The 24,562-nt window shown below is 36.8% G+C and overlaps 1 protein-coding gene across 1 annotated transcript in view; it reads right to left on the minus strand.

Annotated features, from left to right (window-relative positions):
- USH2A (usherin) overlaps nucleotides 1-24,562 on the minus strand; it is a 737,336-nt gene that overhangs the window by 518,375 nt on the left and 194,399 nt on the right. The window contains exons 15-19 of the mRNA XM_060127145.1: nucleotides 18,132-18,290; nucleotides 11,678-12,172; nucleotides 10,379-10,648; nucleotides 8,600-8,769; nucleotides 3,725-3,869 (exon numbers count right to left, since the gene is read on the minus strand). Coding sequence (XP_059983128.1) covers nucleotides 3,725-3,869; nucleotides 8,600-8,769; nucleotides 10,379-10,648; nucleotides 11,678-12,172; nucleotides 18,132-18,290 — 1,239 coding nt within the window. The remainder of the gene's footprint in view (nucleotides 1-3,724; nucleotides 3,870-8,599; nucleotides 8,770-10,378; nucleotides 10,649-11,677; nucleotides 12,173-18,131; nucleotides 18,291-24,562) is intronic.

The raw sequence follows: 24,562 nt of genomic DNA on the forward strand, positions 1-24,562 counted from the left end.
ATTTAGTGGCATCACCACTGTCTAGGATATTTACTGTCATCTTCAATTTCTCTCTCTTCTTAACCTGTGGATTTCCCTTCCTTGATCTACTCTATTCCTTTCTTTTTTTTTTGGCGGTTCACGGGCCTCTCACTGTGTGGCCTCTCCCGTTGCGGAGCACAGGCTCCGGACGCGCAGGCTCAGCGGCCATGGCTCACAGGCCCAGCCGCTCCGCGGCATGTGGGATCTTCCCGGACCGGGGCACGAACCCATGTCCCCTGCATCGGCAGGCGGACCCTCAACCACTGCGCCACCAGGGAAGCCCCTATTCCTTTCTTTTAATCTTTCCTTCTATTTATCTGGTTTACTTTCTCATGGCCCCCTTGGAATGTCTACCAGTCTCTCTTCCCACACTTTAATCTATTCTACACTGTACTGACAGAGACATCTTATAAACCTCAGCTTTCATCATGTCAGTATGGAACAGCCCCTCAAACAGTGACACATGGTATAATAGCTGCAAAAATCTTTACCAATTCTTTATAGTCCATTTCAAGTGCCACTTAACCTGAGCTAATTTCCCAGTCTCCTAAATCAAAGCTATCTATCCCGGTATTCTCCGTTCCCATAGCTTTCTTTTATTCTTTCCCCCAAGGTGTTAACCCTACCTGTTATTTGTCAGTACCTTAATGCAGACACCATTAAGGTATCTTTGAATGGATTCTACTAGAATCCCCTCCACCCAGTGCTTTGAATAGTAACCTTAATAGATGCTTACTGAATTGAGCACTCACAGCAAAACACAGCAACAATATGGTTATGACACATTATTAACTCTATATTGTAAACAACAAATTTGAAATGTGTAGCTTTTGATCAAAATCCTGAAATGCATGCCATAACTCTGAACAACATGCTCCTTACAGAACTGAAAAATGATGCTTTTCGATGTTAGCCCCCCTACAGTTTACTTTTGCCATTCAATCCTTAGTTTTAGGACTCTCCATTGTTATATTTATGTTATAATACTGTTACGGAAACAAAGTTGTAAAATAAATTGCATGACTTCGATAACATTCGATTAGACATTCTATAACATTTACATTGTGACTGAGAAAAGTATTACAAAACAGTTATGATAGAAATCTTGATTAAAAATAACAATTTTTTTTTGAGGATTTACTCTGTGCTGGGCACTGCTTTAAACACTTAACATGTATTTACTCCTCGGGAGAGCCCCATGTAATAGGTTATCCTTATTTATAAATTGGAAAACTAAGGCACAGAGATCATATAATTTACTCAAGGTCATAAAGCTAGTGGATGGCAGAGCCCAAATTCAAGTTGCAGCATTCTGGCTTATCATTTTCCCCTAAAATACACAAATAAACTCTTATTTGAAAACGTCAATTAACTTGCACATCTCATGGCTTTCGGAGACTATGAGAGGTTTCCAAGTTCTGTTTTTCAGGGATAAAAAGGCAGGGAGAGGACTCAGAGGGCCTAGATGAGTTCTGCTCCACTCAGCTTCCAGTGGATGGAGTAGCCTTAAGCCTCCTCACCAGTGACTAGAAGAAGAGCACATAGCACTGGGGCACAGTGAGTTCCGCGTCCCAGGAACTCTTACTACAACCAATGAGGATGATATTCACACAGATGTGATCATTGGTCCATTAAGCAGGGAAGATGCCATTCTATAGACATTTTCCCTGCTTTTCTCTTTCCATGTCCAGGGTCTGTCTAGTCTCTGGGGACTGGCATGTCTCTGTTCAGTTCTTTTAGTTTGTGTCTATGAAAAAAACAGAGTAGATCCTATCTAAAGGAGAGAGCCTGTCCTAACAGTGCTGGAAACTTGGGCATGTGAGGTGCAGCTGGGAGGTCCCTCAGTACACAGCCTGGAGGAGAGAAGACTTGGCTGGGGGTATTGTTACTAAACATGTTATTGGAAGTGATGTCATGACGAAGGTGAATTAGAGTGAGGACAGCGCGCAAGGGAGTGGAAGGAGAATGTTCAATAGGAACCAGAGGGAGGTATCTTGGATTAGTATCACCTTTGAAATTGCGTTTCAAAGAGGTCTCTAAACATGGTAGGATTTGCCAGAGAGGTGTAGTTCCCCCACCACTAAAGGATCAAACACAGGTTGGACAAACACTTGGAAGGAATGTTGCATAGGATATATTAATATTGGCTAGACTGTCACCCTAGATGACTTTGAAATGTTTTACAACCCTGAGAAGCTGTGATTTCAGTTCTGCTCGGTCACATCATCGGAGTCCCTTTATCCTCCCCTAGATCTCAGGCCAACCTTTGGTTGGTGTGGTTTCTGTTTCCACTTTCTCCAGCCCCCAGGACAGATTCCTCTTTTAATTTTTATCCTCTAGTCCCAAATTATGTCATTTTTTCTAAAAGAGACAGGGAGTCTTCCCCTGTTATCCACACCCTGTAACTCTCTAATAACATAGTATATAAAAAAAAAATAAATATTCTTATAGGAGCACAGTGTTTTTTGTTCAAGCTAGGTACTCCATAAATACTTGTACATACAGGTTAAATATGTAAAAACGCAAAGAGTTCAGTCAGAGATAATAAAACATAATTACTTGGAACTTTGGAGTCATTCTCATTATTGAAAAAAAAAATTTTTTTTTTTTTGGCCATGTCACGCAGCACGTGGGGATCTTAGTTCCCCAACTGGGACTGAACCCGTGCCCCTTGCATTGGGAGCACAGAGTCTTAACCACTGGACTGCCAGGGAAGTCCCCATCATTGGTGGACAATTTGAAGAAACAAAATTACTTGTTATATTTGAAGTCTGTTGTATATTGATACAAGATAATTTGAGCCAAACAAGTTTTTCCAGAATGAAAACAAAATAAAACAAGACAAAAACTATGGAATTGTATATGAAGACAGGAAGGAAGAAGGTCTAAGGAGTATTTTCATAGCTAAACATGTTTGCATGCTATCTGTCATTCGCCTAGGAGTCTCTTAACCTCCTCACATCTGACATTTCCTTAAAGAGCACCAGGAATCTAAGCCCTGTTGGATGCTGACAGAAAAACTGATTTGAAAATATCCTAAATGGTAAGTAATTGGGTTATATAGGTGTTAATAATACCTGTAATCAAGTTTGTGTGAACCTAATTTGTCATAAGTGAAGCAAGCAAAAAATTATACAAACTATTTCCTGGTAAGATTATACTTGATAACAAGTCGTTATTTCAATTTTATGTACTTAGGAGCTTCATATTCATAATAAAAAGATTAATAAGCACACTACTGCCTATCCAATAAAGGCAAAATATGACACCAGGGCAACCCAGTGATTTCTGGATGTCTACCGTTAGCTCCATGGGGCAGGAGGGGATAGACCAAATCCCACACAAAAAAAGTTAGGATTGAGAGGAGGAGTATTCTGAGTCCTCAGAAGAAGCCTGCCAAACACTTCAAACAATTGTTGGGACACCTTTAGGACTTAGGGTGGTGGGAGCCCTGTAGTCACTCTGCATCTAATTATGTTTCTTATGGTGACACAGTTGCAACTCAGGAATGTTCAGGGCTCTTAAGTTTCTTTTTCTGTGTCATCTTTTTCTATGTCAGGTCAGTAGCAATAAGGGCTAGTGAGGGAGAAGGAGAAAGCAGAAAAGACAAATATTAAGTCCAAACTAAAGAAGGTATTGAGCTTTGTAGGTGTTTTTTTATGAATACACAATGTATTTTTCATGTCCTTTAGAACTTGCTTACCTGCTGCTAAAGTCCGTCCTCCTCCCGAAGCACTGGTTATACAATCAACTGAATTGCAGAGAGAAATAGTAAAGTTGTATATCCTATAAGGTTGTAGTCCTTTTACAATATAAGACAGTTCTTGGGATTTAGCAGTGTACAACATCTGTGAAGCAAAAAGAACTAGACGTCAGATAATAGATAATCAGTGTGAAAAATATTAGCTTGACAAGCAAAGTTCCAGGAATTCTGACAGAGGGAATTATTGCCAACCACGATTAGGAAAAGGGATTCTTTTTGAAGGGCCTCAACAAGCTAGGATGTAATTGATAATTGTACAATCACACTGCTTTATGAGGTAATAATCCAGTTCCTGAGTGGATAAATGAGGAAACCGAGTTATTGCCTCATAAAGCAGCATGGTGGTGCAGTTCGTGTCACTGATGGTACAGATAAAGAATGGTGACACTGTCATTGTTATCGTGAAAAAGTCCAAATAAAACCACGGGGCTTGGCCAAAATGAACCCAGTGCAGTAATGCCCACATGCTAGGTGATGGAGCTGGTACAGAAAGATGTCACTATGTTCAATCAATCCCATCATTTGTTTTTTTTTTTTAAAAAAAGCCACAGGAAGGAAAAGGGGAAAAAAGGAAAGAATACTGAGCGCCCACATGAAGTCAATCCTCAATTATCTTTCTTGTACAACTGAGCATAAGCAGATTGATCAAACAGTTACATTTTTTTTTTGAAATCCTGTCTTTATCACACATTTTCAAATGAAAATAGCAGATTTGAGCAAAGGAGACTCTATGGTCCATAAACAAGTAATTAAACAGTAAGCACTGAGAGCTTGTCCTGTCATTATAACTAGAATTGATCAAAAGCAACCATGTAAATTTGCTTAGTCTGTAGATACAAAGACCACTGGTGATTATATTCAGGAAAAAAAAGTCATTAAAATGGACAGTCTGACAGCAAGCATGAGTACAAAGCTATTTTTCTAAGGGATACTGATATACATTCATATGAAATAATCTTCCATAAATATAAATACTACAGCTAACCGTAAAGATTAATAACATTTGGAGTCAATTTCTAGATTTTGTTTTCCCTTTAGGAGTACAATAAAATTCATTTGGAATATGTGCCTGGGTACTGACTTTAAAATTTCATAAACTGAGAAGTTCTAGAAAGCAGTGTGTTTGGAATATAAATTATATTGCTTACATAACATTTTTCAGAAATAAAGGTGACTTTGGAGATTCAAAATATCTAGGAATAATTTAAAACACTGGCACCATTTTCTTGCAATTACATTTAGAAATCAGAAAAGCATCAAACACTGAATTATTAATCCTTTTTCCAATTTTAAAATGGCTACTTAGGCTTTAAAGATATAAACTTTTTTCTTTTGTGCAATGTGATTTAAAATTTTCTAAGAAAAATAAAACTTTGGAGTAAATATTACTTAATATTGCTATAAGATTTATCTTATTTAGCACAATCTTCATGGGATTTAATGTAGATTTTTAGAAAATGAAACTGTTTCTAAGATAAAATACATTAAGGTATTTCTTATTTAATTAAAAAAAGATAAAATACATTAAGGTATTTCTTATTTAATTAAAAAACTTGAATCATTTTTAAACAAATTATTCTTTGTCTCAAGAACACATCATGAGGGAGGGGATGAACAATATGGAGGTTCCTTAAAAAACTAAAAATAGAACTACCATATGACCCAGCAATCCCACTACCGGGCATATACCCTGAGAAAACCATAATTCAAAAAGAGTCATGTACCATAATGTTCACTGCAGCTCTATTTACAATAGCTAGGACATGGAAGCAACCTAAGTGCCCATCAACAGATGAATGGATAAAGAAGATGTGGCACATATATACAATGGAATATTACTCAGCCATAAAAGAAACAAAATTGAGTTATTTGTAGTGAGGTGGATGAATCTAGAGTCTGTCATACAGAGTGAAGTAAGTCAGAAAGAGAAAAATAAATACTGTATGCTAACACATATATATGGAATCTAAAAAACAAAAAAAAAAGGTCATGAAGAACCTAGGGGCAAGACGGGAATAAACACACAGACCTACTAGAGAATGGACTTGAGGACATGGGGAGGGGGAAGGGTAAGTTGGGACAAAGTGAGAGAGTGCCATGAACATATATACACTAGCAAATGTAAAATAGATAGCTAGTGGGAAGCAGCCCCATAGCACAGGGAGGTCAGCTCGGTGCTTTGTGACCAGCTAGAAGGGTGGGATAGGGAAGGCGGGAGGGAGGCAGACGCAAGAGGGAAGAGATATGGGGATATATGTATAACTGATTCACTTTGTTATAAAGCAGAAACTAACACACCATTGTAAAGCAATTATACTCCAATAAAAAGGTTAAAAAAAAAAGAGGGAGGGGATATGGGGACATGTGTATGCATATGGCTAATTCACTTTGTTGTGCAACAGAAACACAGTATTGTGAAGCAATTATACTCCAATAAAGATTTATTTAAAAAAAATTTTTAAAGAACACAAAATGAAATGTAATAAAGATAAAATGTAGACTAATACTAATTTTGATGAAATTTTACTTCTTCTCTACATATAGTTGTTATAAATTACATGATTTTTAAGAGACACTTATCCTAGAGCTTGGGGCATGTAAAATCATCACTCAGGTAAACTGTGTCTTTATCATGTACATAGACTCATCTTAACAAGTCTGAAAGGATGTATCTAATTGAAAGTTTTTTGTGGGATTAATCTTTAAAGAGGTGAGAAGAACTTTGTAGGAGTTTAAAATACTACAGTGATAATAGCATCACTTCTATATATGTCTTCTACCACATTCTTAGGTAAAGATCCTTTAACAGTTATTTTTACAGCAGGCTTTCCCCAGAAATTTTGGCTATTTATTTACCAAGATTATAACAAGACATGCTCAGGTCAGTGTGGATACAAATTTAATTGTTGAGAACATAAAAAATTTGACTTTTCCACTTGTGATTTCACTTTCTTGAATATATGATTAGGTAGATGAATATTTGCAGGAGAGGGTATAAGAGAGAGAATAAAGTGACAAATCTATATTCTTATTTTAATTCAGACACAAAGAAAAGACTTTGAAACAAACAAAAGATTTATATATATAAATTTTGTCAATATAAAAATGTTCCTGTCCCATTGAATAATATTTTATAAAATGTAATGTAGCCATATCCCATTAATAATAATCACTAATAATAACAATATCTAACATTTGTCAAGCTCTTTAAGCTCTACAAAAACTGTATAGATAAGCAGGAATTGTTTTCCCATTTTACACATGAATAAAACCTGAAGCACAGAGATGTGTGATATGGCAAGTAATTGGTAAAAGCGGGATAAAAACAAGTTGATTTCTGGGATGTGTTGTATAAACTATGTTTTTTTTTTCTTAGCTTAGTTCCTTGGAATAGAATATTATAATACAAGTAACAGCCAGAACGCATAATGTGCTGTGCTAGCTGGTAATCCAAACCCACATGTCATCCACCATTCTGACACTGCTGGCTCAATCTCAACTCCTACCTATGACTCCTTGGAGGAACCTTAAGACTTGTGAGAGTAGAAAAATGTGGTTTGGTTTGCAGTTGGGTTGTCTTAGTATGTGGTTCATGAAGTCAAAAATGGGTGCTGGCTGCTCTATAGCTCCATTCAGGGATGGTCCTAAAACCCAGCAATAAAAAGAAATCCTTTCAATGGGCAAAACTTAGGTAGTGCACCTGGTGATTTATTCTTTGTGGAAAGGGAAGGGTCCCTGAATTATATGGCTGTGGTTTGGTTGTACTGAACATGGCCATAAAAGAAAAAAAGACTAGAAAATCAGGAACTAGGATGTCTAGGGAAGAAGAATGTGGACAGGTCCATGGGACAGGGCAACAAGTAAGTGCAAAGATCTTTTCCTGTCCTGTTAATGTCCTCCAAAGAGCATCTTCCTCAGAAGAGATGCTAAACAGCCAAGTATGCAGAATGACTTGTCCAGTTGACATCAGCCGGTCTTTGTCATTGGTCACTCTTATGCTGATAGAAAGGACACTGGTCACACCATAAACTGGAGGGTAACAAGAGCCTCTCATCCTCCAGGATTATTATACGTATCAAATGAATTAGTCTATGTACACAGTAAAGCCTCAGTAATCTTAACCTATGATCATTATTCTCATTACTGCTGGCTGGATATAACTCACTAGAAGGAAATATGTCACTACATATCCCAAACCTTGAACATGTTCACAACCTTTGCTATAAGCTGTGATAAACTGCATCCCTCAGAATTTATTCTTAGGAGATAGAAATATGCAAAATGTACATATAAGATGTTCTTATCAATGTCATTTAGATTTCCAAGAGAATTAATACAATAGACATATCAATTGATTGTGGATTGGTTGAATCAGTATTGTGTACCCAGATACTATGATAGTACACAGCTACTGAATGTCAGCTTCTTGCAAGATATTTAAGGATATATGCTAAGTGGAAAAAGCAGATTTCATGAAACAAAGTTATACCAACTTTATTTCCATATACCCTTATATTAGGAAAAATGAGTGATATAAGTATTTAGAGCCTTGTATACATAAATATTATATTAAGAAACGAATGCCCCCTTTAAGGATTGTATTGGGTTGGCCAAAAACTTCATTCGGTTTTAAGTAAAAATAAGACATATTTTTCATTTTCACCAAGAAAATTATTGAATGTATTCATTAACTGAGCAAACTTTTTGGCCAACCCAATATAAATGAAAATTCTGTCAGAATTCTGCAAATACAGAAAATGTCAATATGAAGACATAATTCAATTCTGAAAGGTCGTTAGTTGAAAATAACAATACCTGTGAAAACACCACCGGACTAGATTGTTGAGGTGATTGTTCAGAAACCATACTGACGTTATACCCCACAACTTTTCCTCTTGTCACATTATCTGCTGGCATCTCCCAGGACACATTGAGCGAGTATGGTGAGAGGGCGGAGACTGAAGGAGGGGTCATGAATACAGGCGCTGTTAACAACAACAATAACAACAGCCAAGACAATGAATGCCGTATTCACAGGTTTTCAACCTGAATTCACACATTTATCCTAGTTTCTGAAACACCTCACTCCTTACGTAATATTCTAATTTTTAAAAATCAAAGAAGATGCTGGTGTGTATAAAAGCTACTCACTCACTTATTTTTATATCTGCAAGGATGTTCTCCACCTTCACATTCCTAACAAAGATATTTTCCATTTACAAAATTAAAAAATAGGAATTTGCTTGTGTTCATAAAGGTAACTAGTAGATAGCTGGGGAGGAAACCATAGGTCTTATGACGTCTTTGAAAGGAGAAGCCACAAAAACAGAATATGTCTCAGTCCACAAAGTTTTGAACAATGCATAGCGACATATTGGATTTCTTACATAGAGAAGTAATTCACTGAGCTCCTGGGAGAATATTACTCTTTAGAAAGAGGGAAATCGAAATAACTCTTTAGAAAGAGGGAAATCGAAATTCTAAATAACCCCGAAGAAATTCGAAAAGTTTTCAATAAATCTGGATTGAAATGTTCAGGGACATACACATATACATTCTCCTCCTGCCATCCTTGAGATCTTAATATGGATTTTAAATGTGTTAACCAAAGGTGTATTATCAAAGGACCTCATTGCACTTTCATTAGCCAGTGACCCATACGATTATGAGGGTCCAGTATTGCTGTTTCATCCATTACTTTTCATTTCTGACCTTGACTTTCCCCTTCCAGAATGCCATGGCTCATCACTTGTGCTATCATGGCCCTATTATTTGGACAAGATGGCTGGGAGTCATTAAGAGGTGCTCAAGCACAATGCACATTTTATTCATGAAATGATTCCCTTGGACATCAAACTTGAAGCTACACTTACCCTCCACAGTCCGAACAGATCCAATTTAAATCGGGATGTGGGTTTCTTTGTATATCTATAGATTCAAAGCATAACAAAAGTGTAGTTTTTTTGTCATGGGCTCATGAAATTTGAAGTGTTTATAATATAAAGAATGAGGTGGAGGATTAAAAATAACTCATTTGCCTTAGTAAAGCTATCTTAAGAAAATTAAAACTTTTCACCATCTTTCCTTACCATATTGCCAACTGCTTATAAACACACTTGTGAATTATAGATTTTGATGTCTGGGATTATATTTTAAGGTACAATTTGGTACCTAAGCTATTTGTTTTGGAAAGAGAAAGAAAAACAAAAACAGATTTGTGAAACTGGTAACAGTTATATCTTTCACTGAACATAAATTGTACTGAATCTGGAGCAAGATGGGACATATGGCCAGCCCAGGACTGGAAACCAATTGCTATTTTTGACAAGCATTCCCAAAAGACTATAACTACAGTTAAGTCATTTTGGCGCCTTGAAGTAACAACTAAAACATTCTTTTTTTCCCTAGAACTTACTGCAAGAACTTTGTGACCTTGAGTTATCTATGAAACCAATCTATGCATTCAATATTTCCTTGGTTTATGTAAATGTACAACTCTTGCTTTTCGAATGTATTTAGTGCTGTTGACTTTACTTTGAGGCAATATTTTCATTCAGGAGTTTCCAAAGTAGAGTTCAAAGCATTAGTCTTCACCTGATTCTCCCGTTCTTCCTGTGGTCCAGGCAGAAGACACACTCCCAGCCATGTTCACAGCTAAGACTCTAAACTTGTACTTGGTGTACGGCTCCAAGCCAGTGACGATTGTGGTTGGTTCGGGAGGTTCTAATGCATTTTCACTGGCTGATTCTGCAAGTGGGTAAGGACTGAGCCAGCCACTGCTCTGAAAAACTCGACTTTCTGCTGACCTGGTTCCTCCATTAGATCTCAGTCTTTCCATGTATAGTTCATATCTTATAATTATGCCTAGAAAAGTGAAACGGTGGACAAAGAGGACTTATTAGACAAATGGGCTATTTTAGGGGTTGGGTGATGTTAGGTTATGTGAAGAGTCCTGGCTTTCCTTGTTCTTCTGACTCAATTACCTGTCTATTTTCTTGGTAATCCACATGATAGGTACTTATTAAAAAAAAAAACCAAACTACAAGTTGATAGCTACATGAATGCATATTAGTGAAAAGCATATTCATGGAAAACGAAAACAGCGCAAAAGTGTACAAACACAAAATAACTATAATTTATGATAGGTAAAGTCAATATTTTTCAGGATGATTGGTTATAATTTATACCAAGAATGGCTATCTCTTTTCGGAAATTTGATCACTGTACCTTCAATTTGTATAGTTTCAAATCTGGGGATTTTAATTTGATTATCTGCTTAACATAAGCCTTGTTTACATAAATATTAGAATATTACAGTTCATTTCCACCTAGTTTTATCAAGTAACTTAAAAATCCTAAGAAAAAAGCTTTTGTTATAATACGCACATGATATTAAATTACTAAAAATCTATGAAGGTGTGCTGGCCTGTATAACCAAGGGTTCAATTATATAAGCCCAAAAATTAACTTAATGGAGTCAGCTAGCCTATATACATATTTTTTTGTATTATTTCATATCTTCTTCTTGCTTAAAAGAAAATTTACTGCTTATGGGTGCCCTAACTTGTGACACAGTCAAATATAATGCATTTCCTAAGTGAGTTTCAAATTAGAAACATCATTCGTGTTATGGCAGATGTCACTAAGAGCAAAGATAATATTAGCCTTCTAGGGGGCAATTTAAATGAGTGGAATTTGTTATTAGATTGAAGAAATATACTTATTCTACTAACCAGGACAAATAGTATATCTTTAGAAATCATTTCCCAATTATGACATCATGCAGTTATAAAACTGAAAATGGTTGTCAGAATCTTATTGCACAATTCCAAATACCCAGATTCCCCTTCATGTTTTACCCAAGAATGGGAAATCTAGGCCTTGAATTCCTACCATTTGGTTCCCTCGGTGGAGCCCATTCTACGTGAAGCTCTGTGGAACTGATCTTCCGCACCTCGGGTGGACCCAGCCTTCGGGGAGGTGCCTGGGCTGTGGTCACTGTCAGAGGGGTGCTGTGTAAACAGCCCCCGCTAGTACACGCCTGTACAGCAAAACGGTATTTGGTGAATGGAACCAGATTCCAGATGGTAGCGGTGGTTTCAGGACCTTCATAGGGAACACAGGGCTGGATGCCATCTAGAGGAGCACAGGACAAAATGTATTTCTCGATAGGACCAGAACGATTTGAAGGTACAGCCCAGGTAAGTGTCACAGAGTCTGAGCTAATAGGACTGATATAACTTAAGTTCAGGCTTCCCTCTGGGGCCCCTGGTTTTGTCCTGTACATGACAGCTGCACTCCTTGTTGAACCACTCAAGCTGCTGGTCTCGAGGTAATAGGAATAGGAGGTATATGGTGACAGCGCAGTGTCTAAGAAGTACTGAATACCTGAAATTTAACCAAAAAAAAGAAAAGAGTTACATTCCACAAATTGGCAAGGAAACATTTCTAATTATTTTTCTGTTATATAACATAACTAGATTAAACTACACCAATCCACTCTTTTGAATAAAAGTATGGTTCATATTTTTAAAAATTGAGATGAAGCAAATGCTGGTTACGTTTATTGTGCAGTACAATATCAGAAAAGTGCCTTTTGTAATGATGCATATTTAGAAGCTAAAGCTTTTGTTTTGTTCTTTGTATGATACAGCGTCCTTTTTTATATGCTAGAAACCTAATGCCCAAGGTGATGGTATTAGGAGGTGGGGGGACTTTGAAAAATGATGACATCATGAGGGTGGAGTCCACACATGGGATTAGTACCCTTGCAAAAGAGGGCCCAGAAAAATCCCTCATCCCTTTCACCATGTGAGGACACAGCGAGAAGTTGGCAGACTGCAACCCCGAAGAGGGCCGTCATCAGAACCCAACCGTGCTGGCAACCTGACTTTGGACTTCTAGCCTCCAGAACATTGAGAAATGAACTTCTGTTGTTTAGAAGCCACTCAGCCTGTGGTATTTTGTTATAGCAGCCTAAACAGACTAAGACAGTGACCATCTGAGTGAAGGGTTATTTGGACATTCTGTTACACATATCATTGCAAATTCTTCATGAAAATATGTTGAATATCAGACTAGAGTCCAGTCAGGTCACAGAAAGCACAGAGTTCAGCACAGAGTAATCTGAACAAGGAAAGCGGAATACACAGAATGATTGAGTACAAAAGGGTTTTACTTACTTAGGGGACCAGAAACCTCTGAAGAATGCAGGAAGAGAAGAGACAGAGACAGGGAAAAATCATGACCCCCAGGGCTGAAGCAGAGCACCTAGGGAAGGAACAGAACTGGAAGAGACAAGACCTGGGATGAGATCAGACTTTGTTGGACAGGGTGCAACCGTGGCCCACTTGACGGTGAAGTTCGCTGAGGTTCCATGAAGGCAGAACTCCCTTGGAATCTGGCCTCTAGCACCTCAGGTGCTCTACCACAGAACTTACAGAGAAAACACTTACTGGCAGAGCGCCAAGGAAAGCTGCCCATGATGAGGGGCTACACCATGGAACTCACTGGAAAGCCACCGTCTGTGGTACTAGGGGAAGATGCCACCTGGGCATCAGAAGAATTTACTGGGACTGCCGTGCACTGTCTTCTGGGGTGCATGCTGTAGAACTCACTCTTATGGGGCCAGAGCTTGGGAAAGCTGCCCTTTGGGGCCCTGGGGAAAAGCTGCCCAAGGGTAGCCTGGCAGCTGTGTACGGCTGAACATCACTTGTTGAGTGATCTCCTGAGAGGGGTGCACACCGGAACCAGGAAGAGAAACCACCATCTCCTGCAGGATCCCTCCAACACCCTCTACTGATAGAGTGCAACATCATACCGGCTAGTAAAGGAGAAATGTTTACAGGTTCCAGCTCCATTACCACAAAGCAGGCAATGAAGCCAAGGTTTGAAACGGAGAGGCAACAAATTGATAACTTGTACAAGTATACACTAAAAAATCGTTTATGAGACCATGATCTTTAGCCATATTCTTGGGAAACATGTCCTTGGGAAGCATATAAAATGACTGATGTGTTATTTATAATAGGAAATGTTTAAATAAATTAAAGTTAAATTTCTTAATGAGTTATATTAGTCTAATATTACATTAATAGGATTCTAATATTATATTAGTTATTTAAAACAATAGTGATGAAGACCATACAGCAATATGAGAAAAAATATGAAATGTAATACTGCATAGACTTGATTATTATGCAAAATAAACTGAAGTACATATTCTCCCAGAAATTTTCCAAAATGAAATTCATTTTTGCACTAGAATGCTGGAACTGTGATGCTTTAATTTTTTTTCCTTTACATTTTCTTAATTGGATATACCACTTTTATAATAAAAAGTTATACAAATTCAAATCAAAATCAGGTGTTCAGAGAAATTATTGCACAAGAATATAATGAAATTCCTCTTTAGAGATGCACTGGGTCACAATATTGGCTGACCCCAGCCCCCGTGTATGGCATTCTCACCCACCAGAGCTACATGGAGCTGTGCAAGTTGCCTGAATTAACCTTATTTTCTCACACACACCTTCATTCCTGTCTTGTACAATTTCTTCCATGAGAGTAATTCTTCCTCTACTGTGGTATCTGGTTAATTCACCTCACATCACCCGCTTTTGCGGAACTTTCAATGGTTCTCAATCACTGTCTCTGCCCTCACAGGCATGGTTGCTTCTTACCCCTCCTCCACTTATAGGATACTCAGAAATATTCTAAAAATATTTCTTAATACTCTTAAGTCTATTCTGGTACAATATTTAATATATTACTTTGTAATCTTGGTTTATTTGTCTATATCTCTTTTCAATAATGAGAACTGTTCCTTCCATCCTTGTATTTCTAGTGGCTGGTACCGTTCCTGGTCTGCAGTGAGCAGTGAACAAAGCAGTGAACAAAGAATGAATGAATGATTCGTCATATACATATTTTTTTCTAGGAAATAGTATTAAGACCCTTATAATAAAAAACATTGATTTTCATCTATTCTGTTTTCATTCTTATCCCCTGCTTATATTTTCTGGGTTTTTTAGGTTTACTTCTCTCAGAGGTAACTGAACCATCTTACCCTTGTTACATTGATCCTTTGATGTGTATGGAACAATAAATGATAATGACATTAAAGGTAGAAATGAAATCCCAGAGTTCACTAAGATACAGTGTTGTTTAAAACTCTCATCTTAAACTATGTTAATGTCCCTAGTGACGTAAGCAATGGTCACACGTAGAAATAATCTTCCTCTAGTTTCCCTGTGAAAGCATTTCCCTGGAGTAACATTTAAGGACTATCTCCCCACTCATGGTGACCCAAAGGAGGAAAGATTTAACCGATTGTGAATTTGGGGGGAAAAAAAAGCAAAGCATCCTTTTCTAATCTGTCTTCCTGCAGGAGAAAATGTATATTTTCCAATCTGGCTTCTATTAATAATGACGATGATTTTTATTTTTCATTTCTATCTTATAGATGGAATCCTTATGTCTAGTTCCCCTTTAGTTTCAAACTCAAGTAGGAAAAAATAATATGATTTACTGACCACCCCTTAAAACTTCAATATGATCAAAAGTGTGCTATTTCCTACAATAGCTGTTCTCTTCACCCCTATAACACATAAAATACCTATTGGCAGCCCTAATCGTGACTGCAGGGGAGATAGTATTAGGTGCTGATTATGTACAATCCCCACTGTGCTAACTTACACCTTTCTCTTCTACTCTTGAAAACTAATTAGGATGCAAAATGAGTGAAATGTTACCTAGGGGAACCACTGACTATACCTTAACTTCCTTTTAAAAAGTTATTTATAAACTTTAAAATTATTCCATCATTATTAGCAGGTATTACTAAGAACAAATAATTTGCAAGATCTAAAAATGAAAATACCGGTGTGTTATGATCTTAGGTTGGAAACTACTGCCCTGGAGAATCCCTTAGTGCATCAGGCCAGCTAGGAAAAGTTTTATTCTAACAAGGAATTGTATAATGGTCTCAACCAAATGGTCAAACTTGCTTGGAAGACACACTATTAATTTTCTTTGAAAAGTTCAATGGTTCTCCACCTATAATTCCAAATGCCTTTATTTAACCCAAAGATTTGTGTTCATATGACTGGATATAAGTACTGTTTCCTCTTCATATTACACATGCTATCCACACACTGGAAATAGAGTAATAAACATGAGGGTATTATTAGAATGATACAAAATTCTGATAGCATTAACCAATTGTTCTTACTGTTCAAATGCCATCATGCAGATAATTTGCATATCATTAATTACAGTGATTGTCAAGAAATGCCAGAAGTGGCATTTTTTAATGAAAAATAAGGATTTAAGAAATAATACCTGTTTAATAGGATTATATAAATTTCTGATTAGTGAACGAGCACACATTTATTGTGTAAGAAACTGTTATTTGGATTCTATATTAGTGCAATCATGAAAAAGAGCCAGAGTGTTGTACTCACATGTAATGTTCTATAAAATAGATCACTATATGTTACTATGTAAAACATGCCTCTGGGTTGAAGGGTATAATTGAGGTTTAATTTTACTATTGAATTAACCTATATGGAAAATAGAGTGACCCTAATATACAACTTAAGAAATAATTCAACCAGTAATAGTGTCATCTTCAAAATCACTTTCAATATTTTAATAACTCTCTCTTCTTCTACCACAAAAACTTAAGTTTCAGGACACCTGGATCATGCTGACATTTGGAAGAAAATAAACATTCTAGTAGCAGGTTTTTAGGATGCTTTGCCAACATGGCAGATGTAGACAGATGTTCCTTTCCCTTTGCAATCTGCATTATAAGTTCAGAGCTTCCATTAACTTCAAAGAAGACTAGAGGCACTGAAGAGACATTTAGAGTTAACACAAAGTACTGAATGTAATAACATAAGTCATACAGGACTGGGTGCAAAATGTAACCTACTATAGTATACACAAAATAAAACTGTATGCTATGCAAAAGTTGTAACGCCAATCAATATGTCAAAACAAGGCACCTTCCTAATCATTTTCAGAAAGATTATGGAACTTCAGTGTTTTTACATAGCTTTATATACTTTTCTAATTAATTAATCATGTTAAACTAGAATTTGGAAAACTGGGTCTTAAACAAAGAGAACAACATGGAAACCTGAATTGGAATCACTGTTTCAATGTTTCTTAAACTAGTTTCTTAAACTAGTTTCTTAAACTAGCTTGTAGCTAAACATGACCAAAGCAAACATCAGAGAACACAAGGCTGGAAGAAAATTTCCAAGTTTTCCTTCTGTCTTTAGGGAAAAAGTATCTAAAACATCTGAGTAAATCTTTTCAAAGATAATGGGTCTAAATAGTTTGATTTCTACAAGCTCCTTCAAAATCTTCATAATAGTTTCAGGTGCAAAGATGGTCTTCATGGTTTGTTCACATCCTTCTCTCAATTTAGTTCCATGTTGCTGGGTTTTACCTCTGTGGAAATGGCAATGTATGCATATAATTATACTATTTGCTTGAATGTTAGGACTCTGATTTCCCTTTTTGAAAAGTCCATTTTTCAACCTGAGAATTTAAAATGTGAACCCCTTATAATAGAAATATTTGATAAATTTTCTATAATCCTTATACCCAGAAAAATGATAGACCAGTTTGTTGTAAGTCTTCCAGTATTTTTATATATTTTAAATTAAAATATAATTCATAGATTATTTTAATATCTTTTAGTTACCTTAAACTGTATTTCATGGACATTTCCCATTCATTAATAACTAAACTGAGAGAGCACTTTATAGGTGACCATATTCTACAATTCACTTAATAATGCACCAGATTCTATTATGTCATGTACCATGATTTACTGAAAGTTTTTTGAATGTCTGACTTTTTCCAATATCTTGCAATTACAAATAGTGCAAGTTTGGACGTATTTTGTGATTTGGTGTCCCTTTATGACTATGCATTTGAGATACATTTTCTAAAGTAGGTTTGCTGAGTTCAAATGGTTTGCAAAAGGTTTCTCATATATTTTAACAAGTTATCCCATGCGAAAAGTCATACCAATGAACCCTCACAGATAGCCCAGCAGTTTATGTAAGTTCTAGCTTCTCCATATCCTCATTAATCCTGGAAAGGGTAATTTGTTTCCATCTTTGAGGCTTTGGTAAGCATTAACGTCTTAACAAATAATAAGCATCTCATTTTCACTGCGTTTCTCTGATTACTAGGGAGATTTGTAATTCTCTCTCTGCTGAAACACTCCATGCTAGACCACAACACGTCTCCTCAAGGTCAAAGAACTTAACTAATGTATCAGTTTTCAGAATATTATATCTTTCCATCACCAAACCTTGAAACTCACTGTATGGGTACTGATCTTCAATTGTGTAGATTTCAAAACCATCCCTGAATAAGCTGTAAGTGAGCCAGTGGGCATTTGGAGAATCAGGTGGACTCCAGGAAACACTGATAGCAGAAGAATTTTGAACTTTTCCTCTGGGTGGAGGTTGCTGGGATGGAGCTAAATTACAATGGAGAGAGCATGTATCAGCAAAGGCAATCAATAAGGACACAAGTAAACTTAAGTAAGATATCCAGCAAAGAGGTCTTTCTGATTCAGGATTACTTTATCAAGAAGACATGTGGTTTACCAATACATTAATAAACAAAGGGTATACATCATGAGTTCTCTAAAACAAAGCTTTTTATCTATAAACATAAAATACGTTTGTAGGTTAATGCAGCTGACATGAATATGGTTGGGGGAAAAAAACCACAAAAGTTTACATAAGCACTTGTTTTTATTGAAGTATAGTTGACTTACAATATTATATTCGTTTCAGGTGTATAACATAGTGATTTGATACTTGTATAGATAATGCACCATACAGAGTTATTACAGCATTATTAACTCTATTCCCTGTGCTGTACACTACATCCCTGGGACTTATTTATTCTGTAACTGGAAGTTTGTACTTCTTAATCCCCTTCACCTATTTCACCCATTCCCCACCTCCCCTCTGGCAACCATTGGTTTGCTTTCTGTATCCATGAGTTTGTTTCTGTTTTGTTCTATCTGTTCATTGTTTTTAGATTCCACATATAAATGAAAACATACAGTATTTCTCTAACTCTCCACCTCTTTCTTTGAATTTTTCACAGAAACTATCCAAGGATGCATAATATTTATTTTCTACTTAATTAAATTAAAAGTTGATACACATAAATTGTGTTGAAACTTGAAATAAGTCGTGTCGTTTTTGGATTTTTTAAAAGGAAGTTTTCCATTCCATTAAGCACAATGTTTCATCTTGCTTCACAGAGCACAGTGTAAAAGAAAGAATAATAGCTGATGATACAAATAGCTGTGGATCCAAAGATGTTAAATAGTCTAAATATTAACAAGAAACAAATTAAATGTATTACATGAACACCAAGCACCTGTTAGAGTTGCTATGATTGTTTATAACACCTGTTAAAAATGCTGTGATTGTAACATAGAAAACAAACTTATGGTTACCAAAGGGGAAATCAGTGGGGGGAGGAGGGGAGAAGGGTTAAATTAGGGGTTTGGGATTAAAAGATACACACTACTATACATAAAATAGATAAACAACAAGACCTACTGTTTAGCACAGGGAATTATATTCAATATCTTGTAATAATCTCTAATGGAAAAAAATCTGAAAAAGAATATATATAAATGTATGTATATAACTGAAGCACTTTGCTGTACACCTGATACTAACAAAACCCTGTAAATCAACTATACTTCAATTTAAAAAGTGCTGCGATTCAGATGTAGAGAACAAACATATGGACACCAAGGGGGGAAAGCAGGGCTGGGGGGGTGTGAATTGGGAGATTAGGATTGACATATATATACTAATATATACAAAACAGGTAACTAATAAGAACCTGCTGTATAGCACAAAAAAATATAATAAAATAAAAAATGCTGTGATTGTTAGAGATAATATGTTTTCTTCCATCAGGCACATAAGAGCATTCACCTCACTATTTTAGTGATATTTTTATAGTATAAATATATACTATGAACACATTGTTTCTCATCACTATATTTTTCATAGTCTCCCTATTTTGGAGAATCAGTCTACATTGTTTTCCCCAGAAGATATAAAGGTAAAGGAGAAAAACAATGTCTAACTATATTTTAAGGGCAATCAACCACCAGTTTATTTACCCGCCTCTGGTTTAAGATGCATAACCCTTCATCCATTTAGAGAAGCATAATGTAATCGGACTTTCTCATTGAATAAAGTGACAAAGGCACAGCTTGCTGTGTTAACTTATTTTGTAAACCATTAATCTTTCTGTTGAGAAAAAATTTTAAATCATGAATCGATCAATTATCAATATTATTATATGAAATATCTGCAGTCACTAGGTGATAGTCAATGTTTCAGAAGAAAAGAAAATGCACACTCAAGTGATTTAACAAAGAGCTTAATAAAGAAACTCTTTTCAAAAGGGTGGGCAGAAGGTAAAGGAATCAAAAGACATGGAGCAGTACTCTGGGGTATGGTAATAGCAGAGCTCTTTCACTACTTCTGTCACGGGTCAAGACCAATCCCAGGCTCAATGATTCACTAGAAATTCATTCACTCATCATATAGTCCTACTCATGGGTAAGGTTTGTTACCACAAAAGGATACAGAGTACAATCAAAAAAGGGAAAAGGTACATGGGTAAAGTCTGGGGGAAACCAGGCACAAGCTTCAAGTTACAGAGGATGGGCTTAATTTCCCTAGCAACATACAAAAACACACGTGAAATGTTGCCAGCCAGAGAAGTTCATTAGAAACTCAGTGCCCAGTGCCTATACTGGGGACTGTTCATGTAGACAGTCTCTGCCTGGCACACACCAAAATTCCAGACTCCTAGAAAGAAAGCAGGTGTTAAGCATTGTATGGTCAGGCCACTCAAGAGGGCTGTCCTCTTGCTCTCTGTACATCCTCTGTTCAACCAGTGCCTGCTTCACCTACATCCTACTCAGAGGACTGACCTCCCTACATACTTGCCCCAGGTCCCAGCTAATGACTGTTCTTATCAGAGGCAGTGAAGGGCGTGGTCCACTGCTGGTTTCCTTGGTAACCGAAGAGCCAGCCAGAAGTAATTCCCCCTATAACTGGTAATCCCTCCCACCCCCCAGTGAAGCCTACAGCCATGTCCTGCCTGCTCTCCCCTGGATATGGTGGGGTGTCACTCCAGGACCTTGCTTCAGACATGTAAGCTTCCCCATCCATTCAATCATTCACGTCTCTGTCATTGACTCCAGACTCCTTCTTTGGTCTCAAAACTGGGGAAATGGAGGCCAGTATTTCCTATGGGTTGCAGCCCAACAAGCATAAACCATGTAATCTGTACAAAATGTAAGGGACAGTGAGCCCTTCTTAAAAATTCTGAGGATGGTGGGAGCCATCACACAGTCCAAATCCCAGATGCCAGCCAAAGGCCAACTTTGTAAGCAGGTCTTTCTAAAGACAAGCATTCAGGCCTGCTATGTTAAGTTTTTCTCACACATTATCCCTAGCTTGAAGGGGCACAGCACTCAGAGACAGAAAGGGATGTGTGAAGAGCATCATCTGACCACTCATTGAAGGACAGAGCCAACTCAAGGCCAGTCTTACACTGAGACAGGGAGCTGGGGATTAAATGTTCTGACTTCCCTTTCTGCCAGCCCTCCTCCAGATGACTAGAAGGTTCCTGCTTGTAGCTGAAGCCAACTGAGAGTCAGGGGGCAAGAGAGCCTGCTGACACAGAACATACAGAATCTTGGGGAACAGAGCAGAGTGAGAAGTATGGAGTAGTAACGTGAAGTTATCCTAACACACCAGGCAAAGACTTTCAACTAAGAGCTATTACTAATTCATCAGTACTCATGAATGATCTACTCCATTTTAAAGACATGAGATAATCCAACAATAGCATTTTAAGAAAGTATATCAAGAGCACTGAATTTGAAATACATAAAATTCCGTATCTTATGCATAGGCTTCCTAAAGACAATGTCTCTAAACCTATGGTAGATAATATTAATGTCACATTTTTCAAGAAAAATATTCAACCTAGATACATTCTCACTCTTCCCCTTTATCTTTTTTTTGGAGGGAATTTTCATCACTATGTTAAAATTCTAACTGTCCATATGCCTATTTAGGTATAGGATAGTGAGTAATAACAATCTCAAAATGACACATGAAGAGAGAATTATTTCCAAACAGCACCTTATATTTTTGAATTCAATGATTTGCCATATTTTGCTATGGTCACTTTGGTTGGTTGAATACTGACAGTACATTTGATCTTTCAGTGGATTTTAATTTAGGGCTCTAAATCCTGTTATTCTTAGTGGAACTTCAAAGACTCATAAACTGTCTCATCTACAGCACTCTCAAAGAGCCTCGTAATCCATGGCAATTTAATGTTTTTTAGTGAATATTAGTGATTACATCTAAAACTCTACATGCTCTCAGGAACACAATATATTTCAGAGTTAGAGCAATCAAAACTGACCATTAAACTATTTTCTAAGACGGCAAAATACTTTTGGGATGATTGAAAGAGAGACAGATGTTTCAGTCCCATGTCAAAGGATGTAGAAAATGATTTGCATTACGTGAAAATTTCCTTGACAACAAACACAATCATACACATATATACACACATAGGCTCTTTCAAATGTTTAAAGTTGATTACTTTTTATGACCATCTCTAACCACAATCTTGTCTGACTTCACAGTGTGAATGAATAGTGCTTGTTTGACATTTAATGAGAATTTTCAAAGACCTGAAGGTTTAGATAGTTCAGTACCACTCTAAGAATAAATATTTTGAAACCCTGGGCATGAGATAACTTGAATCCACTTTTTTGTGCTGAAAGTAGGATTCTGAGAAAATGATCATACACTCATTAATCAAAATTGCCAAGAATGGTCTTTGTATAAGGCTCTCTTTTAAGGAAGGAAAGTATAATATTGTGACTACATCCATCAGTTTGGGATTACATCCCAGCTTGGGAACTTTGGTAATTGTAAGATTGCAGTCAAATTTCAGTTGGATGCTCTGACCCTTTTCTTATTTATAGTAAGAAGATGATAATGTCTACCTCTGAAAGCCAAAGCAACTATTATAAGTGTGTTCTAAAAATTAAAGAAAAATATGGCAATTTTGTTTCAACAAAAAGGGAATTTCAACAGAGAAAGAGAATGTATAAAAACACCAAAACCAGAGTTGAACAGTATAATAACTAAAATGGAAACTTCTCTAGAGAGGGCTCAATGGCAGATTTGAAATGAAAGAAGAATCAGTAAACTTGTTATAAAGCAACAGATGGAACTTAAATATACAACAATATGATTTATCTAATCCAAAGAACAGAGAAAAAAATTTAACAAAAGTGAAAACAGCCTCAGAGGTCTGTGAGTAAATGTCATATGTATAATGTGTCAACATACATGCAATGGGAAGCACAAAGGAGAGAAAAGACAGAGAAAGGAGAAAAAAATATTTGAAGAAATATTGGCTCAAACTGTCCAAATTCAATGTAAAACACTTATCTCCCATTCCAAAAAGCATAATGAATTCAAGTAGGATACACACAAAGTGATTCAGATCTAGACATAGTGTAGTCAAACTGGTGAAAGAAAAAGACAAACTCTTGAAAGCAGTAAGAGAAAAAACAACTCATAACACAGTTGAAGGGAAATACAATTAAAGGTTTACAGAAACAAAGGAGGCCAGAAGGTAGTAGAATGACATATTTAAAGTCCCCAAAAGAAAAAAGAATAGTTGGTACCAAGAATTCTATATCTAGAAAAAATTACTCATCGAAAGTAAAAGGTAGGGGCTTCCTGGTGGCGCAGTGGTTGAGAGTCCGCCTGCCGATGCAGGTGACACGGGTTCATGCCCCGGTCCGGGAAGATCCCACATGCCACGGAGTGGCTGGGCCTGTGAGCCATGGCCGCTGAGCCTGTGCTCCGCAACGGGAGAGGCCACAGCACTGAGAGGCCCGCGTACCGCAAAAAAAAAAAAGTAAACATCTACCACTACTACGAAATGTAGGCCAGGTTTCCAGTGACAAGACCATCCACTTTTGCCTGAGGTGTAATTCCTAGACTGTGTCTCAGGTGCAAGAACAGGTAGCAAAAAATGGAGCAGAAGCCAATATTTTCATACAGCATTAGTGGCAGAACCAATCAAAAAATCTCTAAGATTCCATATGTGTTATGTAAAGCTGTCACAATTCTATTATAAACGATGATTTACAACTGGCATCCAAAGAAATATGCCGGAATTTCTGTTGCACACAAATCAATCAACTATATAGCTAATCAGTGAACAACAAATATCAATTAAATGTTCAATGAATCCAGATTGGTGTTTAGACTGTATTTATACACAAAGGCAATTGTGATAGTCCTTTCCCAAGAGTAGCGTAAGTACCTACAATTTTACTTTTCCTAAAATCCAGAGAGACCAGTGAAACACAGGATACTGAAGATAAAACACACAGGTACAAAAGCTGAATATGTCTTGTTAATCATTAGCTACATCTTGCTTTCCACTACTTCCAAAACTAGTACAGTTGCTGTGGACCCCAATATTTTATTACTTCTCTCTCTTCCTTAAATATAGATAGCACTGCTCCAGGCATGCATATTTACGATGATGTGTCCAGACTTGTGGCATTTCCTAACATTGTGACTCATGACAATCTCAGGACACCTCAAGGAGGAAACATATTGTACAATATATTATAGAGGGCTCCTT

This window comes from Lagenorhynchus albirostris, chromosome 2 (assembly GCF_949774975.1).
Source record: "Lagenorhynchus albirostris chromosome 2, mLagAlb1.1, whole genome shotgun sequence".
Classification (NCBI taxonomy): Eukaryota; Metazoa; Chordata; class Mammalia; order Artiodactyla; family Delphinidae; genus Lagenorhynchus; species Lagenorhynchus albirostris.